The sequence below is a fragment of the Aegilops tauschii genome, chromosome 5 (genome assembly GCF_002575655.3).
Source record: "Aegilops tauschii subsp. strangulata cultivar AL8/78 chromosome 5, Aet v6.0, whole genome shotgun sequence".
NCBI classification, from domain to species: Eukaryota; Viridiplantae; Streptophyta; class Magnoliopsida; order Poales; family Poaceae; genus Aegilops; species Aegilops tauschii.
The window spans coordinates 384,394,336-384,418,043 of NC_053039.3; the positions used below are offsets into that span (position 1 = coordinate 384,394,336).

Sequence of the window (23,708 nt, forward strand, 5' to 3'; positions counted from 1 at the left end):
AAAACCAAAACAGGAAGGCTGGAAGAAAAGGGGTTCACAACCAACAAGCTCATTGCTCAGGATATTTCTTCACAGAAGATACTTAAATGGTACTGAAGCAATAGACTAGATGGCTTACCCAGGAATATGATATTTGCCACTTTATACTCTCGAAAAGATATTTGCCACTTTAAGGCCTAATATATTTCATGCAGTAGTATATGTACTTTTGTGTTTCTTGCCCTTCACTTTTCAACCTATTGTATTTTGTCCACCTTGCTATTCTGAACTGGAGTGTATCTAAGAAAGAGGTTATGTACCGTACAGAATATCCTACATATGCAAGTACAAAAGCACTTCTTCCATAAAAATACTCATTAAGCTGTACAAGGTTTATTTTCTAAGACTAGGGGCAAAAGATAAGAGACGTGCACATATGACCTCATAAAACAGCCATATCTATAAGATACATTCATCAACAAAGTGGCAGTTCCTAATGTGAACATACGTTCAGTGGATCAGGATGAGAAACACCAGGTGTTCTACTTCTGTACAGTTAGCTATATTCAGATTTGAAGCCTTCTGTCAGAGCAACAACCTTCGAAATTAACTTTGGCTGTAGCCTGGAAACAGCTTTCCGAATATCCTATAAAATGATAGTTTTGGTCAGATATGTAGCGTTCTCACACAACAGTTTGATAGTTCACTAGCTACATACCTCAAGACTATATCGATTTGAGAAATGGGTGAGTATAATTGCCTCATTTCTAAACCATTGGGAATGCTCCATTATCTAGGAACCATAAAATGGGTTTATGTTAGTGACTGATAGTACAGCATATGCAAATATCTACTCATCATCAGAACTGTCCCAAAGCTCATTAGGATGGCTAAGGGTGTTAGTCTGGGAACCATTACCTCAGACAGATGCATGTGGCCATGTTCTCGAGCATGATCAACATCGACTTGGTCATCTAGGAAGGTTGCCTGCCAAAATTTTGAAAGATGTTGGCAACCAAATGATAGAGGTGCAGAACTGGAGGAAGTTCAGATAGCCTTTGACATTTATACTGATGAACAAACTAGCAGAAATAATTATCCTACGCACTCCGTTTCCTTTTACTCCGCGTATTAGATTTGTCCAAGGTTAAACTTTACAAAGTTTGACCAGATTTATATTAAAAAATATTGACATCTACAATACCAAATAAATATTGACATCTACGAATGTGATACTTGTACTCATATATAAGCAACAGTGCGATGTTACAGAGCCCACTTTCTAACATCTATCGGTATGTGATGCAAAGAACACCATCCTATTATACTATTAATCACTGTCCATCTATTTGCTTCTTAACCCAATCCCATGCTCCGTGATAGTATCAAATCACTAAATGTGGACAGTTTCATAGCATCCCACATTTTCTTTTCTTTTTATGTTACCTAATAATGTAAGTACATCAGGGACAAACACTTTGGCCATCTGTGGAGTGATGGGATAGAACTTGACACTACAAAGGTGTTTTCAGGAAAAGAAAAGTCTGAACAAAGCAACACTAAAGTCAAAAAATACCTCAGTTATAAGAACCTTTGCTCTCAGTGCATCCGCATTCCGTGGGTCAAGAATAAAATCAGATGTTGTATCTCCGGTAAAAGCAACTTCTGGGTACAGTATGGTATCTGTAATCTAATAAAACATACAGTGAGTTACAACATAAGAAACATTTCTGATTGAGAGTGCAACAAGAGCTCACCTCAGAGCCTGATTGCTTTAATTTTACTATTTGACTTCCCTTCAAGTGAGCATACTGTTTTTTCAGCTTTCTTCTAACAGAGTATATGACGTAGCCCTTCATGATATTCACAAGGAAAAAGATGGGACAATAAGCATTAAATTATGTTCAATAACTGCATGGTGAGTAACTCTATTATTCAACTGAGTCAAGGAGCAGTACCTGGCTGGGTACAGTATGGTGAGTCTGAAATGGTCTGGCAACAAGGTCATTGCGTATTTCATATGTTTCTCCTGAAAAAGAAATGCTGCACTTTAAGAAGTAAACAAGGAAAAAACAAAAGGGCCAACGGTGAAATGATCTCCATACCCAAGTCAAGAGCAACTAATTCAACTTCCAGGTCAATTCGACTCATTCTACGATGGATCTGAAGCATCTCCTCAACATCATCCCTTATGCACGGAGGTACAAATACGGTTGGAGGCTTCAAATTGTAGAGGCCACGGGTTGCTATATACATTGGAAGACCACCCTGAAAAGTTACCAATTTAGCACATAATAACCGATCTATTAGTGATCTTTCCCTAGTTCAAGTGGATGTAAATGTGGAAATATAAGAATATATGGTGTTATCACGTTGTAGCAGCCAAGGTAAGTCAGTAACTGGAGCATATGGGAACAATGAAATACTACCTCTGTAACTTATAATAAGAAGTTTTTTGACACTATACGGGGGAGTAGCAAATAACAGAGCATCTCGCCTTACTTTGCATTCCAGCAGAGAAATAAGATGGCATAATTAAGAAGCTTTTGCTAACTCTCAAAAGTGCAACTGATAGAGCAAGATGATTATATTTGATTATTGGAAACATTATGCAGCCTAATTTAGGCTAACTTACCCCCAACTATTGACGATGGTGATATTATCCCTCACAACAGTATCTGACTATCTTGCTAAGCAAATTAACTTACCAGTTACTACCAAGTTACCATTATCGATTACTATGAACTCAAATACCAATATACTCCCTCTGTAGACTAATATAAGAGCGTTTAGATCACTATTTTAGTGATCTAAACACTCTTATATTAGTTTACGGAGGGAGTACTATATTAAGCAAACAGTTCAGAGGAAAAGGTTGATTATAAATGCAAAATGAATCATGAAACATCCAGAAATTGTTACTTAATATAATGCATCACAAAGAACATGTTTCTCCAGGCAAGGTGCAAGTACTGAAACACTGTCTATTCCTGTAGAGAAGTTATAAGAGCTCCACCTCGCAATGGCGCATCATAACTTAGGCAGCCACCGCATATGCAAACCAATTAAACCAAGCAGAACAGAGATGAGACGAATCAGAAAAGGACTCAGATGCTCACGATGTGGTCGAGGTGGGCGTGGGTGATGAAGAGGTGGTCCTGGCGCACGGCGAAGAGCGGGCCGCGGCCGATGTCGAAGGCGACGTTGAGGGACGGCACGGTGACGCAGGTCTCGTGCCCGCCCACCGAGATCCCCTCGACGGCGTACCCCTCCGCCTCCACGCCCTTGCGCTGCACCTGGGCGCGCGCGCGGCGGTACTCCTCCTCGTCGGTGAGCGCCCGGTCGAGCACCGAGAGCAGCCCGCTCCCCGCGCCCCCGCCGGGCCCGGAGACGGTGGAGGCGGCCGCCTTCTTCGAGGCGAGCGTCCGGAAGCGGGAGGCCGCGCCGGGGGTGGGGGAGAGGAGGCGGCGGTGGGTGAGGCGGAGCGGGGCGACGGAGAAGAGGGAGGTGGTGGTCGCCATTTCGGCGTCTGGCTGGAGCTGGGACGGCACGAACGGTGGCGACGGTGCCGGGGGTTTGGGGGTTTTGCTGTGCTCCCAGGTCGAGGATAACGAGACGTTTTCGCGCCGGAGCCCCTGCCTTGTTGCGATATTGTTTTTCCATGGCGCAGGCAGTGGCTACTGATTTTTAAGTGGCTTCATGTAAGATACTACCTCCGTCCTGGTTTATTGGTCCCTTTGTAATCTGTGTCAAATTTGATCAAAAATTTAACTAACAAAATGTTAATGCATGTCAATAAAAAATATATCATTGGTTTCATATTTGAACATAGTTTTCAATGATATTTTTTTGTGACATGCATGAAGATTTTATTTGTTAAATTTATGGTCAAAATTTGACACGGAATACAATGAAGACCAATAAACCATGACGGAGATAGTACCTGGGAATTAGAAAACCATATTTCATATGAGATTTAAAATATTGAGTATTACAACATGCTAACTTTTATATAGAAGAACATATTGCAAAGACATACTCCTCTAAAAATCCAAGCATCCGACAATGTCATAAGTTCAAGGCCAAAGAAAAGAAGCAAGTGCCATGAAAAACAAAACAAGTCTGGCTGGGGGCACAACACAACAAACCCCTAAAAATAAATGACTAGCTAATCCAGCTCAGGTGACGGTGGAGGAGTCGGAGGTGCGAGGGGTCCCACGGAGGAATGAAGGCCGACAATGATCACGTCGGTGTAGTCCCAATGTCGCCACTTGCTAAGCGGTCGCCAGAACTGCAGGAAGCCACAAAATTTGTATATAGCGTCAGTCGCACACTGCGAAATCACATGCTCGATCACAAGTTTATTGCGCAAATTCCATAACGTCCATCCTCAGTGGCGGAGACAGGGGGACCAGCAGGGGCCTGCCCCCCCCCCCCCCTAACACTGGATTTTGCAAGTAATTTGCTATGAACGGTGATAAAATTAGTACTCCCTCTGTCCGAAAAAGCTTGTACCTCAAATGAATATATCTAGCATCAAGTTAGTGCTAGATACATCCATTTGAGGGACAAACTTGGGACAAGTATTTTTGGACGGAGGGAGTACTAGTAAATATCTATTTTTCAACACTTTAGCCCTCCCCAACCAGTTTTAGTAGCACTTGGCCCCCCTAATACATATTTTCTGGCTCCGCCATTGTTCATGCTAGTGCGCCAATGGCAACCCACAGGGATGGGCGGATCTCACAAGGAGAACTAAGGGCCTCGCAAAATAAATCCGGGAGGGTATCGTGGCACCAATTCCCGCCCACTACATCCCGGAAGCAACTCCAAAGGAAGATCGCTACCGGACAACGGAACAAGATGTTGGTATCCTCCGGCACGTCACAAAGAGGGCATTGCCCATCACTAGGGCCATTGCGTTTAAGCACCTCTGTACCCGAGGGTAGGCGGACATGCACCCATTGCCAAAGAAAGATCTGAATCTTCATTGTCAATTTAATCTCCCAAAGGAGATTCAGCTCCTGCGGTCCAGGAGTGGCCAACAGTGCCTTATAGAGAGACTTAGTGAAAAACAAGCCACTTGGCTCGAGATGCCAAGATATGGCATCAGGCACTTGGCTCGACAAGCCACTCCTCTGTAAAGAAATATATGATCATTTAGATCACAAAAATAATGATCAAACAATCTTATACTCCTTTACAGAGAGAGTACATGTTAACTTTTATTTTATTGAAAAATCAGAGTGAGTGTCACCGAGTAAAATCTGGAAAATGAATTAGTAGTGTAGCTTAAGCACACGTACCGTACCAATTTGCAAAAAAAAAGAGAGAGGAGGACACTTACCATAGTCAGGGAAAGAGATGGGGTCTAGCTAGTCTCCGCCTCTCTCCACGGGCTGCTCTATCTCCTTCATCTTCGGGCAGCCAGAGATGTGCAACGTCTCTAGGTTTGCAACGGCCTCCGCTGGTCCACCAATTGACACAAGGTCTGGACAATCGTTGATAAATAACTGCTCCAGAGATTCAAGGCTCCTCCAAACTTCTCCCGGGATGGCTGTTATGTGGGGGCATTCACATATCTGAAGCGAAACAAGTGACGTGAGGTTCTGCAGGCAGCTGGGAACCCACGCAGATACATCCCCAAATTGAGCAGTAAGAGCCTTTGGAGCGTCGACGGCAACACCAGTCCCCTCTGCCAGTCCAGACCAGGGCAATCATAAATCTCCAGATCCTTGAGACCAAGGAAACTTGCGAACCTTTCTTGCGTCAGGAGTTCATCAAGGGTTGCAAGTTTATTGCAGCTGCTAATGATTAGCACTGTAAGGGATGAGAACAATGTTGTATTTTCGGCACTGCACCCGCAATGGGACAAGTTGATGAAGACTGCCGGCTTGACAGATATAAGGAGTAATTGACCAAAAAACTACCACATTTCACGTATCCGTCCCACAGAACTACCACATTTTAAAAATTGACCGAAAACTCCAGATTAATACTAATTTTGTGACAAAAAACTACCGGCAGCGTTGATGATGACCGTTTTTATGATTTTAAACCTGTTTATGACATGTGGGACCGGCAGCAAAGTCAACTCTGTTTATTTTGACCGTGGAGTTAACCGTTATGACAAATGGAACCCACACGTCATCATCAACCTTCTTCTTCTTCCCCTCCTTCTCTGTTTGACATTTCAACAAGCACCTTATGCTTATGTGCATCGGGCAGCACCACCATGCCGACGCGTCGACGCCGGTGAGCAGCGGCAGCCCGTGGCACCGGCGATTCTTCCTCCCCCGATTCCCTCACCCGCGCCGCCACCCACGGCCGACCCTCTTCTGTTCCTCGGACGGACCTTGCCGCCGGGCTGCGCTCTCATCACAGGACATGACAAGGGAAGGAGGAGAGGGAGATCCAGCGACGGCCATGGCAGATCGAGCACGCTCCTCCGGTCCTCCCTACCAGATCCGTAGCCTCCATCCGGGGCGGAACCGGCGACGACGACACGCCGTGCGTGAGGAGACGGGTGGAGGGGCTCGCGCTGCCGGGACAGAACCTCCGACGACGCGGCCGTGCCAACCCTCTCCTCAGGCGACGGCGGCGGCCTTCATTCTCTCTCGGTGGGGAGCTTGCTGCTGCGACACCGGTGATGGGTTGCATATGGTATTCCACACACCGGCGAGGACGACCATGCCAACATCAGTGGCAGTGGCGCACGAGCTCGTCACCGCCGGTGGTCTCCATGCACTTGCGCATGCGCGTGGTGCCAGTCGATGGTGGTGCACGCCATCACCCGAGCCTGGGGCCAGAGCTCTACTTGTCCTCGCCGGTGTCCTGCTCTGCTGCTGGTAAGGTGTTCGAGGAAATGCCAACAAGAAGAAGAAGAGGAGGAAGAAGAAGGTTGGTGCTAACGTGTGGGCCGTTAGCCGTTAGCGCGGCAGCCGTCCTGACAGGTGGGCCAACTTTGTCAGAAAGGGGTTTAAAACGGTTAAATTGGTCTTCAACTCGACCTGGTAGTTTTTCGTCACGAAATTAGCACTAATCTGGAGTTTTTGGTCAGTTTTCAAAATGTGGTAGTTTTATGGAACGGATACGTGAAATGTGGTAGTTTTTTGTCAATTACTCTAGATATAAGAGACTCGCACATTGCAATGTTCAAACTCTGTAGGGCCGGAAGATGTTGTAGCGGTGTGGACGTGAAACAGGAATAATATAGAAAGAACCCAGTGAGGGAGCAGCACTGGATATTGTCCGCGAGATTACCAGAATCACCCAGCACAAGCCTCTTGAGCGATGGCGCCACCAAACTTTGGGAGCAGATATTTGGGCAATGGACCACCTCCAGTTCTTCAAGGTAACGAAACCCCCCAAATCTTTCAGTTGGTAGGTACACTAACCTCCCGCATCTTTTAATTGTTATTTTTCTGATTGTTGGCACACAAGTTGGATGTAGAAAATGTTCAAGGCTTGATAATTTGTGGCAACCAGAAATTGTTACATTTGTCAGGGAGAAGAAAGTACAACTACCATCAAATGATGTTAATATTGGCAATTGTTGTAGCTGCCACCAGTTTGGTAGAGACACCTGGATAATCCAAGAGTAGCAGAGATCGGGAACTGGTGGGAAGTTGTACGACATTAAGCACTTCTGCTTTCTCATAGTTTCGTTGTCCAAGCCTCGACGAAGACCAACGTACTTCCAGACCGTGAAGATAACTCTTGTTCTTTAGTTCCGCCTCTGTTCCATCACCATAATTTAACTGGTATTTTGAGTAATATTGAAATCCACACAATTCAAATCCTCGGAAAGTGATCAAGTTACTGAAGTCAGCAGAAAGGCTTTCTAGCTCGATTTCCCTGACACGTAAAATCTGCAAATTATAGAGGCTAGAGAATGTTGGGGGAAGAAATCTCTTCGGAGGACAAGCTGCTCTGGAAATTTGAAGGTACCGGAGATGTTTCAAGTTGCCAATACTATCCGGTATCCCATCTATACAGGCATAAAAAATCATGCGCAAACGCGCAAGTTCATTGCACCAGTGAGCCATTACAGAAGCTGCAATGTTATTCCCTGAGGACGTGGTGCACAGTAAGGTACGCAGCTTTGTGTGCTTGCATAGGCTCCGAAGTTTGGAGCAATCAATTTCATTTTTAGAGAGTATTGACAGGTGACGAACAATCTGTGGAATCTTGTGGAAGTCGCTCTTTTTTCCCAAGATGAAGCAGTCATGCTTTGCAACCAGTTGGACCATATCATGAAGCAAGTCATGGATTACATATGTGCCGCGTACTTTCTGAAAGAAGGATCTACTTACAAGGTCTTCAAAGTACTGGCAAGCAATATCTTGGATTGGAATGTCCCCCTGAGGTTCCACGAAGCCTTCTGCTACCCAAATACCAGCTAAAGTATCCTTCTCAAATTCATGATCTTTGGGGTACACAGCACAAAATGAGTAACATCTCTTCAAGTAGAGTGGCAAATAGAGGTAGCTCAACCGAAGGGCTGGCAAAATGTCAGTTTCCTCTTGACTTAGCTCCCACAATTCACTCTCTAGAACATTATTCCAATGTCTTGTGTCAAGGTTCATTCTTAACAAGCGCCCAAGAGTCTTGGCACCTAAAAGAGAACCCTTCAGCTTAGGAAGTATGCTCCTACCGATGTGCTCTAGCTCAGGATTATTGTTAGAACTCTCAGATCCAAACATGCACAGTTTGAAGAAATTCCAAAAGACATTATCCTTTAAACCATTTAACTTAAATGGCTTCATTGTGCGCACTCCATCAGCAACCTTTTGAGACCTAGTGGTTACCAACATCATACTTCCCTTTCTCACAGTTTTTAAAGGTGCACAAAATATCTTCCAACACTGCCCATCCTCCTTCAATGCATCTTCCCACATGTCATCAAGGACAATTAATATTTTTTTTGTTGCGCACACTTTTGCGAAGAGTATGCTGAAGAGTGTCCAACTGGTCGGTTATTTTCTCTTTTTCAGAAAAGGATTAAATGGCACTAGTAGGAAAAGGGGCTTTTACCCCGGTTTGTAAGGGCCTTTTGTCCCGGTTTTCGAACCGGGACTAAAGGGTCGTTACTAAAGCCCTAACCCTTTAGTCCCGGTTCTTACACGAACCGGGACAGAAGGTCCTCCACGTGGCCGCTGCTGCTAGCCCAGGCAGGGAGGCCTTTGGTCCCGGTTGGTGCCACCAACCGGGACCAATAGGCAGGGCCTTTTGTCCCGGTTGGTGTCACCAACCGGGACCAATAGGCATCCACGCGTCAGTATTTCAGGGGCTGGGGTTTTTGTTTTTTTTTGAAAGGGGGGTTGGGGGGTTAATTTAGGTGTTTCATATATTGTGTTAGCTAGCTAATTAATAGAGAGAAATGTCCTCTCTTATCTCCGTGCTTGGTCGACGCTACGTACTATATACGTATGGAGAGGACTAGACACGCTCTAGCTAGTAATCAAATGAAGGAAACAAAAGATCGTCATGAACATATGCATACAGAGAGAAGTGATATCGACCACCTCTCCTTCTCCGAGAGATTGGTCGAACAACAAGTTATCGTATATCTATCCGACACTACCGGCTACATATATACAATAATTATCTCTTACAATACAATCTCCTAATTAAATTGTAAGAACACAGGGTCCACATAGTATTCTCCGTCTTCAGCGATCACGTGGTCAAGGAAGAATGCCGCCAATTCCTCTTGAATTCCTCGCATACGATCTGGTGCTAGGAGTTCATCCCGCTTCCGAAACATCTAATTTGAAAAAGGGGGTCAATACATATATATATGAATAAATGAAACTCAACACAAATGATGGTAATAAAATAAAATTGTGAATATTATTGCTTACGCACTTCATATTGTTCGTCAGAGTAGCCCCGCTCACAGGTCGTGTAGCGGATGGACTCACAAACGTAGTATCCACAGTAATTATTCCCGGGTTCCTGCCACAACCACTTTACAAGAAATAAAGGTCAATCAAACTGATAAGCAAGCATGCTAAATGGTATTGATGAAACTAGCGCTTGAATCACTAGGAGATGCGTGGAACATGCTACTATAGTACTTACTTTCAGGTGTTTAAATTGCAGCTTCTTCGGCAGTCCCGGAGCTTTTGTGGTGAATTTTCTCCAAACCCTTCCAGACAAAGAAAACAATTACTTGATATCAGGAAATGAACAAAGTTGTTGATATGGTGGATAATGATCGATTTAACTTACTTCTCGAGCATTTGAGTCATGTTCGCATAGTCCTGGGGATCTTTTCGTCTCGAGTCTAAGACGGTTACTACTCCCTGCTCAAGCTTAATCTCTAGGAGAATATAGTGGAAGCTGCGCATGCATGCATAAGTCATCAATTACATTACCATAACCTGGTCTAATAAGGGAAACCGAATATGCACAAGATAGTAACACTCACTTGAAGTTGTAAGGAAAGAGTATTATATCTTTGTTTTGATTTAATACCAACGATCGTAGCAAGTTGGCCTCGGCTTCTTTGGCATGTTTTTTCAACCGTATATGCATCTATGAGATTTGTGTTAATGAACCCAATATCACCGATTTGTCTTTTCTTCAATTCGGCGATCTTCAATCTGCATAATATAGTGAGGATAATTATAAATACATGCAATAAAAGAGCTGACCTATATAGAGAGAGACTTAATGACAAAAGTAGTACTACTTACAGACAGTAGCAAGTGATCGTTGTTTTATCGAGGGCCTTTTGATTGTAAAACTGGAAGAAATCCTCAAATGGAACATTCAGCAGTTCAATTCCAACGAAGTCATGCTCCGGTTTAACTCTCAGCGTCAAAGTATTCATCCCATCAGACTCTCTGCAGGTTTTCATGTACCAATCATGTAATCTTCGCATCATCGTTGTTATAGATCTTTCATCTTTGACGAGAGGCTTCCCGTAATGGTATTTGTGTTCGTCCACCTCCATGATTTCATAATGTACATCGTCGGGCAGGTAATCTCCAAGATTGCTATAACCGGCCACCATCCTCGGATCATTAGCGACGATGTCTTTTGACACCTTGAGCGGGGGGCACGATTGGTTCGCTTGTTCGCCGAGCTGGGCAATTTTTTTCCCAGCTCGTCGTTCTTTTAACCTTTGATCACTGACAGTACTTCCCGACCGCTCCGCTTCGGCATATGTCTTTGCAAGAATGCGCTCATAGTTGCCTCTCAGCGGAAACTTTGGTGGTTTTGTCAGGGCAGCCAGAGTGCGCTTTGCTTTCACCGGATCTACCTCCTCCTCCGGAGGTGGATGTTTCTTTGCTTTCTCCCCTTCAAAGAAGTTTGTCACTTCGGCTCGCACGATCTTCCTGGTTTCCTCCTCGGTCCTCTCGTATGGTAACTTCTCTGGAGTCTTCAGAGAAGGACCGAATCTGTATTGCGTCCCGCCTCTAGCAGTTGTACTGCTAGACGCCGGCAGAGCAGACGGAGCGGCTGCGGCTGTCTTCTTTCCTTGCTTACGAGGTGGAGGAGAAGGACTACGACGCGCCGGAGCAGCCGGAGCGGCGGCGAGTCTCTTCCGCCCTTGCTAACGAGGCGGAGAAGGAGGAGGTTGGCTGCTCTGGCGCGCCGGCGCAGGCGGAGAAGGAGGCGGAGTGCCGCCACGCGCCGGAGAAGGAGGCTGAGTGCCCTGATCACTCGCCGGAGGAGGAGGCGGAGTGCCGCCACGCGCCGGAGAAGGACGCTGAGTGCCCTGATCACTCGCCGGAGGAGGAGGCGGAGTGCCCTTACTCGCCGGAGCCGTCCAGTTCGGAAGGTTGATGAGCTCCTTCCGCCATAGGCATGGAGTCTTCAGAGCAGAACCCAGCCGAGTCTCCCCTTCACCGGTAGGGTGGTCAAGCTGGAGGTCCTCAAATCCCTCCGTTATTTCATCCACCATCACCCTAGCATATCCTTCTGGAATCGGCCGGCAGTGGTAGGTTGCGCCGGGTTCAGGAGGTAAAACAGAGCCAACAGCCGCCTTGACTTTGAAGTTCTGCCATTGCGCCATAAGGTGGCAATGTTGAGACTCCGTGATAGCATCCACGGGGTAGCTAGCAGGAGCCGTCAAGACATGCTCCGGCTGAAGCAGCTCGGTGGAAGCCACGCTGCTTCTCCGCTGAGATGGCGGTGTAGCTTCGGTGGTAGTTTCGGCATGTCGATTGCCGTCTCGTTCCTCTAGCGCTTGAACCCTTTCGTGCAGCTTCTGAATTTGGATTTGCTCCACTTTTTTCCTCCTCTCCTGGCTTTTGTAACCGCCCGCGTCCGGAAAACCAGCCTTCCACGGAACGGAGCCTGGCGTGCCTCGTGTCCGTCCAGGGTGCTCAGGATTCCCGAGGGCCATTGTGAGCTCGTCTTTCTCTCTGTCTGGAACGAACGTCCCTTCCTGCGCTGCATCGATATATTGCTGAATCTTCTTGACTGGTATTCTCAAAAGCTCGTTCGTCCAAACGCACCTCCCTATACAAGGTCCAAGGTTCCGCCAGCCCCGAAGAACCAAGTCCGGCAACGGTCTGTCCAATTCATTGTTTGTGGTTCGATCCCTTTTTCAAGCAGATCATTCTCAGCCTTGGCCCACTTAGGCCGGGCTTTGAGGTAGCCACCTGACCCCGTGCGATGGTGAAGCTTCTTCTTCGCAGCATTCTTCTTGTTTGTCGCTGACATCTTCTTACTTTTTTCTGATGTCTTGTGGGCCACAAATGCGGGCCAGTGATCTCTGATCTTCTCATACCGGCCGATGAATTCTGGTGTCTCTTCTTTGTCGACAAACGTTTTCAGCTCATTCTTCCACCTTCTGAATAGGTCTGCCATCTTCTTAAGAGCATGAGACTTGATTAATTGCTCTTTAACTGGCTTCTCCGGATCCTCCTCTGGCGGTAGGGTGAAATTTGCGTCCAGCTCAGTCCAAAGATCATCCTTCTGCATATCATTGACATAAGACACCTCAGGGTCTTCCTTCTTAGGCTTATACCATTGCTGGATGCTGATCGGGATCTTGTCCCTAACTAGAACCCCGCACTGAGCAGCAAATGCATCCTTTGTCCGGATGGGTTCAATCGGTTGGCCGTCGCGCGCGATTGCTGTGATCTCAAACCTTTCATCCGAGCGCAACTTTCTCTTCGGGCCTCATCTCTTTACCGAAGTTGTGCTTGATCCGGAGGGCTAGGAAGAAAGACGAGTGTTAATTAATATGTGTACATACCAAAACAATGAATGCATCAATTAGCTAGTCAGCACAGGCTTAACTAATATATTTACCTGGCTGGACTCTGTTCGGTCACCGTAGCCGTCACCACGGGCTCCTTCTTGCACCAGCATTGGGTCACCGGAGCCATCATAATCATGTCTTTCCTCCTCCACTCTTCGATCACCGTAGCCTGCTTCTTCACCCTGTTCTTCCAGACCATCATTGTCGTTAAGATACGACAAGATATCACCTCCGGCTAAGATTATGTCCCCCAACACCTCTTCTGCTTGCTCGTCTCGTCCGTGCTCAATTGTTTCTGCAAATATTACAACATGGCAATTATTACACAAACATGACAGCAGGTGGATATATTAGTGCAAACGTAGACCTAGCTTATTCCGGGTTTGGGGTGGCCTCGGCAACGCTTCAAGGGTAGGGGAGCGGCGGGAGGGGGTAGGAGACCGACACCGTTTTTTTCTAGGGTTTGGGTGTCCTCGAGAGTTTTGGTCGAGCGAGAGGGCCAGGGGGTGCTCCCGTGGTATAAGTTATCACGATCGAGAGGGGGTATAAATATCGACCGTCCATCATGTCGAAGTTATCTGGGAGGGAGTTATATATATCGACAACGACGACATACATACATGGGAAAATAATGTTATCGGGGAGGGGGTATATCGACCCCCCCACGTGTTGAAGTTATCGGGAGGGGGCTATATCGACAACGACAATGAACGTACATGGGAAAATAATATTATCGGGGAGGGGTATATCGACCCCCCCTCGTGTTGAAGTTATCGGGAGAGGGGTATATCGACGACGACAGACCCGATAAAACATAAGAAAACGAAGAAGAAACAAAAAGAGGAGAAGAAGAAAGGAATAGAGGAGAAGATCGAAGAAAAAAAAGAAGAAAAAAAAAAGAGGAGAAGAAGAAAGGAATAGAGGAGAGAAGAAGAAAAAAATAGAATTTTTTCTATTTTTTCTTCTTCTCTTCTATTCCTTTCTTCTTCTCCTCTTCTTTTTCTTCTTTTTTCCTCTTCTTATTTATTTCTCCTCTTCTTCCTCTCCACTTCTTCTCCTTTCTTCCTCTTCTTATTTTCCTTTTTCCTCTCATTCATAAAAAAATGTTCAAATAGAAAATTTCGAAAAAAAGTAAAGGTTTTGCCTAATGCATTGTTCATATGAATATACAAATATTTGCATATTCTATAATAATTAATATCACCAAAAAAATCTATGAACAGAAAAAAATCCTAACTTTTCTAAAAATCGATCTTTTGCATATATACATAAACATATATATACACAGAGAACATATATATACACAGAGAACATATATACATACATATATACATTTTTATAAAAATGCAAAAAAAAGACAGGGAGGAAGGGGGCAGTGCCGGCCCTGACCAAGGCGACGGCGGCGCGTCGGGGCAGGGGCAGAGGCGACGGCGGCGTGGTCGGGGCAGGGCGAGGCAGAGGCGTCGGCGGCGTGGTCGGGGCAGGGCGAGGCAGAGGCGACGGCGGCGTGGTCAGGGCAGCTGGGGCGACGACGACGTGGTCGGGGCAGGGGCGCGCGGCGTGGTCGGGGCGGGCTGCCGGCGGCGTGCTCGGGGAAGGGCGGCTGCGCGTCGATGAGGCAGCAGAGGGCGGCGACGGCGTCGACGGGGCGAGCTCGGGCAGCCTGGCGGCGTCGTCGGGGCGGGGGAACTGATGCAGAGATGAATCTGAAAAACGCTAAGTGCTTTCTTATATATTGAGAGCATTGGTCCTGGTTCGTGGCACCAACCGGGACCAATGCCCCCCTTTAGTCCCGGTTGGTGCCACCAACCGGGACCAAAGGCCTCTTTTCAGCAGCCCAAAGGGCGGGAAGCGGCGGCCTTTGGTCCCGGTTGGTGGCACCAACCGGGACTAAAGGGGGGGCATTGGTCCCGGTTGGTGCCACGAACCGGTACCAATGCACCCCTTTAGTCCCGGTTGGTGGCACCAACGGGGACCAAAGGCCTCTTGCTGCCCGCGTCGCGGCCAGAAGTTTAGTCCCACCTCGCTAGCCGAGGGGCGCCCGCACCAGTTTAAAAGCCCCGACGCGGCTGCTGTCTCGAACTCCTCTCTATACCAGGCTTCCGGGCCTAACTTTGGCGCGCTGCCCGTTGAGCCTTCTAGCCCTTCTGGGCCTGTATTTGCAAACCCGAGGGTTGGAAGGCCCAGCGGGTAGCGCCCCAACAATTTTTTTTGCTGTATTTAGTTTTTTTGTTTTCTTTTTTGCTTTATTTATTTTGTTTTATTTCTACTTACAACAAAAACTTATTTATTTTATTTTATTTTGTTTCCAATTACTTATTTATTTTACTTTATGATAATTCTTTTTGCTATTAAAGTTTCTATCAAAAAAAGTTCTTTATGAAAATTCTTTTTGCTGTATTTAGTTTTTTAGTTTTCTTTTTTGCTTTATTTATTTTGTTTTGTTTCTACTTACAACAAAAAACTTATTTATTTTATTTTATTTTGTTTCTAATTACTTATTTATTTTACTTTATGATAATTCTTTTTGCTATTAAAGTTTCTATCAAAAAAAGTTCTTTATGAAAATTCTTTTTGCTTTTAATGATTTTGAACAGAAAATACTTCGATAATTTTAGTTGCATCAATTTTATATGATTTTAGTTTCAATAATACTAGAGGTTTCTTATAATGTTTTGAACAGAAAATACTTTGTTAATTTTAGTTTCATAAATTTTATTAAAGTTTATTTTATTTTGTCGTAACACAAGAAGTCCGTAGTTGTAATAAGTTATTAAAAATAAAAAAGAGGCGCAATGCTCGTTGATTAGCTTCAAGCCTTTCGGAATAGTGTAGACTGCACTGCACATAGCTCCATGCAGTCTACCTTATTCCTCAAGGCTTGAAGCTAAGCAACGTGAAGGTGAGCATTGCGCCTCTTCTTCATCGTCTCTGCACTCAGGGCTTATAAACCGCTCCTGGTGCTTCTCAGCTAGCGAGGTGGGACTAAAAAACTGCTTAGTAAGAAACTCTAGTACCGGTTCGTGCCATGAACCGGTACTAAAGGTGCTCGTGGGGCCACAGCCTCATTAGTACCGGTTCGTGGCACCAACCGGGACCAAAGGGTGGAATTGGTCCCGGTTCGTGCCACCAACCGGGACCAATGGCCTTGCACAGCGGCGTGGTGGTGGGAGTTTAGTCCCACCTCGCTAGCTGAGAGAGAGCCGCACCTGTTTATAAGGTGCGGTGCGCCTGAGCTGTCGAGCTCCTCTCTAAAGGAGGCTTACGGGCCTAACCTCTCTATACATGCCTATGGGCCTACTGGGCCTTCTGCGGGCCTGAATCCTGGCCCATGGATCGGTTTCTAATCGTATTCAGGCCGTGGTGGCCCAGTAGGTGGCATAATTTTTAATTTTTGGCCTGTTATTTCTCATGCATTTACTAATTATTTTGAGCTATAAGACCCTAAAATTGAAAAGCATTTCAAATGAACTCTGAAAAGGTTGAAAGTTGGCATGGTATCATCATTTCATCCACATAGCATGTGCAAGAAAGTTGAGAGGGTTACGGCAAAAACTAGATGCACTTCGTGTACAAAACGGACAATGGTATCATACTCGTCTGTTACAAAGTTGGCATGGTATCATCATAATAGTTGCGGGAGAAAGTCTTCACTTTTTCTTCGCTTGTGTCATTTGCTTATTGCGCCGTAACCATGGATAATCTTCATCGTTTATCAGGATGCTTGGGTCAGCCTTGACTTTGAAGGGAGGAATTTCATGAAACTTTTCATAATCTTCAGACATGTCTGTCTTGCCCTCCACTCCCACAATGTCCATTTTTCTGAAAGAACTATGTGGCGTTTTGGCTTATCGTATGATGTATTCGCTTCCTTATATTTTCTTTTTCTCGGTCTGGTAGACATGTCCTTCACATAGATAACCTGTGCCACATCATTGGCTAGGACGAACGGTTCGTCAGTGTACCCAAGATTGTTCAGATCCACTGTTGTCATTCCGTACTGTGGGTCTACCTGTACCCCGCCTCCTGACAGATTGACCCATTTGCACTTAAACAAAGGGACCTTAAAATCATGTCCGTAGTCAAGTTCCCATATGTCCATTATGTAACCATAATATGTGTCCTTTCCCCTCTCGGTTGCTGCATCAAAGCGGACACCGCTGTTTTGGTTGGTGCTCTTTTGATCTTGGGCGATCGTGTAAAATGTATTCCCATTTATCTCGTATCCTTTGTAAATCAATACAGTCGAAGATGGTCCCCTGGACAACAAGTACAACTCATCACAAACAGTGGTGTCACCTCTGAGACGTGTTTCCAACCAACTGCTGAAAGTCCTGATGTGTTCACATGTAATCCAGTCGTCACACTGCTCCGGGTGTTTGGAGCGCAGACTGTTCTTGTGTTCATCGACATACGGGGTCACCAAGGTAGAGTTCTGTAGAACTGTGTAGTGTGCTTGAGACCAAGAATATCTGTCCCTGCATATTATTGAGTCCTCTCCAAGCGTGCCTTTTCCAGTCAGTCTCCCCTCATACCGCGATTTAGGGAGACCTATCTTCTTAAGGCCAGGAATAAAGTCAACACAAAACCCAATGACATCCTCTGTTTGATGGCCCATGGAGATGCTTCCTTCTGGCCTAGCGCGGTTACGGACATATTTCTTTAGGACTCCCATGAACCTCTCAAAGGGGAACATATTGTGTAGAAATACGGGCCCCAGAATGACAATCTCGTCGACTAGATGAACTAGGACGTGCGTCATGATATTGAAGAAGGATGGTGGGAACACCAGCTCGAAACTGACAAGACATTGCGCCACATCACTCCTTAGCCTTGGTATGATTTCTGGATCGATCACCTTCTGAGAGATTGCATAGAGGAATGCACATAGCTTCACAATGGCTAATCGGACGTTTTCCGGTAGAAGCCCCCTCAATGCAACCGGAAGCAGTTGCGTCATAATCACGTGGCAGTCATGAGACTTTAGGTTCTGGAACTTTTTCTCTAGCATATTTATGTTGGAAATATGCCCTAGAGGCAATAATAAATGGTTATTATTATATTTCTTTGTTCATGGTAATTGTCTATTATTCATGCTATAATTGTATTGTCCGGAAATCGTAATACATGTGTGAATACATAGACCACAACGTGTCCCTAGTAAGCCTCTAGTTGACTAGCTCGTTGATCAACAGATAGTCATGGTTTCCTGACTATGGACATTGGATGTCATTGATAACGGGATCACATCATTAGGAGAATGATGTGATGGACAAGACCCAATCCTAAGCATAGCATAAAGATCGTGTAGTTTCGTTTGCTAGAGCTTTTCCAATGTCAAGTATCTTTTTCTTAGACCAGAGATCGTGCAACTCCCGGATACCGTAGGAGTGCTTTGGGTGTGCCAAACGTCACAACGTAACTGGGTGACTATAAAGGTGCACTACGGGTATCTCCGAAAGTGTCTGTTGGGTTGGCACGGATCGAGATTGGGATTTGTCACTCCGTGTGACGGAGAGGTATCTCTGGGCCCACTCGGTAATGCATCATCATAATGAGCTCAATGTGACTAAGGCGTTAGTCACGGGATCATGCATTGCGGTACGAGTAAAGAGACTTGCCGGTAACGAGATTGAACAAGGTATTGGGATACCGACGATCGAATCTCGGGCAAGTAACATACCGATTGACAAAGGGAATTGTATACGGGATTGATTGAATCCTCGACACCGTGGTTCATCCGATGAGATCATCGTGGAACATGTGGGAGCCAACATGGGTATCCAGATCCCGTTGTTGGTTATTGACCGGAGAGGCGTCTCGGTCATGTCTGCATGTTTCCCGAACCCGTAGGGTCTACACACTTAAGGTTCGGTGACGCTAGGGTTGTAGAGATATGTGTATGCGGAAACCCAAAAGTTGTTCGGAGTCCCGGATGAGATCCCGAACGTCACGAGAGGTTCCGGAATGGTCCGGAGGTGAAGAATTATATATAGGAAGTCAAGTTTCGGCCACCGGGAAAGTTTTGGGGGTTACCGGTATTGTACCGGGACCACCGGAAGGGTCCCGGGGGTCCATCGGGTGGGGCCACCTATCCCGGAGGGCCCCGTGGGCTGAAGTGGGAAGGGAACCAGCCCCTAGTGGGCTGGGCGCCCCCCCCATGGGCCTCCCCCATGCGCCTAGGGTTGCAAACCCTAGGGTGGGGGGCTTCCCACTTGCCTTGGGGGGCAAGGCACCCCTTGGCCGCCGCCCCCCCAACCCTAGATGGGTTTTGGCCGGCCCCCCCTCCCAAGGGGGCCTATATAAAGGGGGGGAGGGAGGGCAGCAACCTACAGCCTTGGGCGCCTCCCTCCTCCCCTGCAACACCTCTCTCTCTCTCGTATAAGCCCGGCGAAGCCCTGCTAGCATCCCGCTACATCCACCACCACGCCGTCGTGCTGCTGGATCTCCATCAACCTCTCCTTCCCCCTTGCTGGATCAAGAAGGAGGAGACGTCGCTGCACCGTACGTGTGTTGAACGCGGAGGTGCCGTCCGTTCGGCACTCGGTCATCGGTGATTTGAATCACGACGAGTACGACTCCGTCATCCACGTTCATTGGAACGCTTCCGCTCGCGATCTACAAGGGTATGTAGATGCACTCCTTTCCCCTCGTTGCTAGTATACTCCATAGATGCATCTTGGTGAACGTAGGAAAATTTTAAAATTATGCTACGATTCCCAACAGTGGCATCATGAGCCAGGCCTATGCGTAGTTACTATGCACGAGTAGAACACAAAGCAGTTGTGGGCGTTGAGTTTGCCAATTCTTCTTGCCGCTACTAGTCTTTTCTTGTTTCGGCGGCATTGTAGGATGAAGCGGCCCGGACCGACCTTACACGTACGCTTACGTGAGACAGGTTCCACCGATTGACATGCACTAGTTGCATAAGGTGGCTAGCGGGTGTCTGTCTCTCCTACTTTAGTCGGAACGGATTCGATGAAAAGGGTCCTTATGAAGGGTAAATAGAAATTGGCAAATCACGTTGTGGTCATACGTAGGTAAGAAACGTTCTTGCTAGAAACCTACAAACCACGTAAAAAACTTGCAACAACAATTAGAGGACGTCTAACTTGTTTTTGCAGTAAGTGCTATGTGATGTGATATGGCCAGAAGATGTGATGAATGATATATGTGATGTATGAGATTGATCATATTCTTGTAATAGGAATCACGACTCTCATGTCGATGAGTATGACAACCGGCAGGAGCCATAGGAGTTGTCTTTATTATTTTGTATGACCTGCGTGTCATTGAATAACGCCATGTAAATTACTTTACTTTGTTGCTAAATGCGTTAGCCATAGAAGTAGAAGTAATTGTTGGCGTGACGACTTCATGAAGACACAATGATGGAGATCATGATGATGGAGATCATGGTGTCATGCCGGTGACGAAGATGATCATGGTGCCCCGAAGATGGAGATCAAAGGAGCATAATGATATTGGCCATATCATGTCACTATTTGATTGCATGTGATGTTTATCATGTTTTTGCATCTTATTTGCTTAGAACGCCGGTAGTAAGTAAGATGATCCCTTATGATAATTTCAAGAAAAGTGTTCCCCCTAACTGTGCACCGTTGCGAAGGTTCGTTGTTTCGAAGCACCACGTGATGATCGGGTGTGATAGATTCTAACGTTCGAATACAACGGGTGTTGACGAGCCTAGCATGTACAGACATGGCCTCGGAACACACGCAATACACTTAGGTTGACTTGACGAGCCTAGCATGTACAGACATGGCCTCGGAACACGGAGGACCGAAAGGTCGAGCATGAGTCGTATAGAAGATACGATCAACATGGAGATGTTCACCGGTCTTGGCTAGTCCGTCTCACGTGATGATCGGACACGGCCTAGTTAAATTCGGATCATGTATCACTTAGATGACTAGAGGGATGTCTATCTGAGTGGGAGTTCATTAAATAATTTGATTATATGAACTTAATTATCATGAACTTAGTCTAAAATCTTTACACTATGTCTTGTAGATCAAATGGCCAACGTTGTCCTCAATTTCAACGTGTTCCTAGAGAAAACCAAGCTGAAAGATGATGGCAGCAACTATACGGACTGGGTCCGGAACCTGAGGCTCATCCTCATAGTAGCCAAGAAAGATTATGTCTTAGAAGCACCGCTAGGTGATGCACCAATCCCACAGAACCAAGACGTTATGAACGCTTGGCAGCAGCGTGCTGATGATTACTCCCTCGTTCAGTGCGGCATGCTTTACAGCCTAGAACCGGGTCTTCGAAAGCGTTTTGAGAAACATGGAACATATGAGATGTTCGAGGAGCTGAAATTAGTTTTCCAAGCTCATGCCCGGGTCGAGAGATATGATGTCTCTGACAAGTTCTTCAGCTGTAAAATGGAGGAGAACAGTTCTGTTAGTGAGCACATACTCAGAATGTCTGGGATTGCATAACCGCTTGTCTCAGCTGGGAGTCAATCTCCCGGATGACGCGGTCATTGACAGAATCCTCCAGTCGCTCCCACCAAGCTACAAGAGCTTTGTGATGAACTTCAATATGCAGGGGATGGAAAAGACCATTCCTGAGGTATATTCAATGCTGAAATCAGCTGAGGTAGAGATCAGAAAAGAACATCAAGTGTTGATGGTGAATAAAACCACTAAGTTCAAAAAGGGCAAGGGTAAGAAGAACTTCAAGAAAGACGGCAAGGGAGTTGCCGCGCCCGGTAAGCCAGTTGCCGGGAAGAAGTCGAAGAATGGACCCAAGCCTGAAATTGAGTGCTTTTATTGCAAGGGAAGTGGTCACTGGAAGCGGAACTACCCCAAATACTTAGCGGACAAGAAGAAGGCCGGCAACACCAAAGGTATATGTGATATACATGTAATTGATGTGTACCTTACCAGTACTCGTAGTAGCTCCTGGGTATTTGATACCGGTGCGGTTGCTCATATTTGTAACTCAAAACAGGAACTACGGAATAAACGGAGACTGGCGAAGGACGAGGTGACGATGCGCGTCGGGAATGGTTCCAAGGTCGATGTGATCGCCGTTGGCACGCTACCTCTGCATCTACCTACGAGATTAGTTTTAAACCTCAATAATTGTTATTTAGTGCTAGCTTTGAGCATGAACATTGTATCTGGATCTCGTTTAATTCGAGATGGCTACTCATTTAAATCCGAGAATAATGGTTGTTCTATTTATTTGAGAGATATGTTTTATGGTCATGCCCCGCTGGTCAATGGTTTATTTTTGATGAATCTCGAACGTGATGTTACACATGTTCATAGTGTGAATAACAAAAGATGTAAAGTTGATAACGATAGTCCCACATATCTGTGGCACTGCCGCCTTGGTCACATTGGTGTCAAGCGCATGAAGAAGCTCCATGCAGATGGACTTTTGGAGTCTCTTGATTACGAATCATTTGACACATGCGAACCATGCCTCATGGGTAAGATGACCAAGACTCCGTTCTCCGGAACAATGGAGCGAGCAACCAACTTATTGGAAATCATACATACGGATGTGTGCGGTCCAATGAGTGTTGAGGCTCGCGGAGGATATCGTTATGTTCTCACTCTCACTGATGACTTAAGTAGATATGGGTATGTCTACCTAATGAAACACAAGTCTGAAACCTTTGAAAAGTTCAAGGAATTTCAGAGTGAGGTTGAGAATCAACGTGACAGGAGAATAAAATTCTTACGATCAGATCGTGGTGGAGAATATTTAAGCCACGAGTTTGGTGCACACTAAGGAAATGTGGAATAGTTTCACAACTCATGCCGCCTGGAACACCTCAGAGAAACGGTGTGTCCGAACGTCGTAATCGCACTCTATTGGATATGGTGCGATCTATGATGTCTCTTACCGATTTACCGCTCTCATTTTGGGGCTATGCTTTAGAGACTGCCGCATTCACTTTAAATAGGGCTCCGTCAAAATCCATTGAGACGACACCGTATGAATTATGGTTTGGGAAGAAACCTAAGCTGTCGTTTCTAAAAGTTTGGGGATGCGATGCTTATGTCAAGAAACTTCAACCTGAAAAGCTCGAACCCAAGTCGGAAAAATGCGTCTTCATAGGATACCCTAAGGAAACTATTGGGTATACCTTCTACCTCAGATCCGAAGGCAAGATCTTCGTTGCCAAGAACGGGTCCTTTCTAGAGAAGGAGTTTCTCTCGAAAGAATTGAGTGGGAGGAAAGTGGAACTTGATGAGGTGATAGTCACCCCTTCCGCACCGGAAAGTAGCGCAGCGCGGGAAAATGTTCCTGTGGTGCCTACACCTACTGGGGGGGAAGTTAATGATGATGATCATGAAGCTTCGGATCAAGTTACTACTGAACCTCGTAGGTCCACAAGGACACGTTCCACACCAGAGTGGTACGGCAACCCTGTCCTGGAAATCATGTTGTTAGACAACGGTGAACCTTCGAACTATGAAGAAGCGATGGCGGGCCTGGATTCCGACAAATGGCTAGA

At 46.0% G+C, this 23,708-nt stretch overlaps 1 protein-coding gene and 1 pseudogene across 1 annotated transcript; both read right to left on the minus strand.

Moving 5' to 3' along the window:
* Window positions 1–319: 319 nt before the first annotated feature.
* Window positions 320–3,594, minus strand: LOC109751011 (tRNase Z TRZ2, chloroplastic). The gene is made up of 8 exons (XM_020309924.4): window positions 3,099–3,594; window positions 2,085–2,247; window positions 1,938–2,008; window positions 1,737–1,832; window positions 1,556–1,669; window positions 898–966; window positions 698–772; window positions 320–625 (listed from the first exon to the last, which is right to left on the minus strand). Exons 1-8 carry the CDS (start codon window positions 3,498–3,500, stop codon window positions 536–538), a joined length of 1,080 nt encoding a protein of 359 aa, XP_020165513.1. The 5' UTR covers window positions 3,501–3,594; the 3' UTR covers window positions 320–535.
* A 1,760-nt stretch (window positions 3,595–5,354) lies between these two features.
* The window catches only part of LOC109750983 (putative disease resistance protein RGA1), a 31,401-nt pseudogene continuing 13,047 nt past the window's right edge, over window positions 5,355–23,708 (minus strand).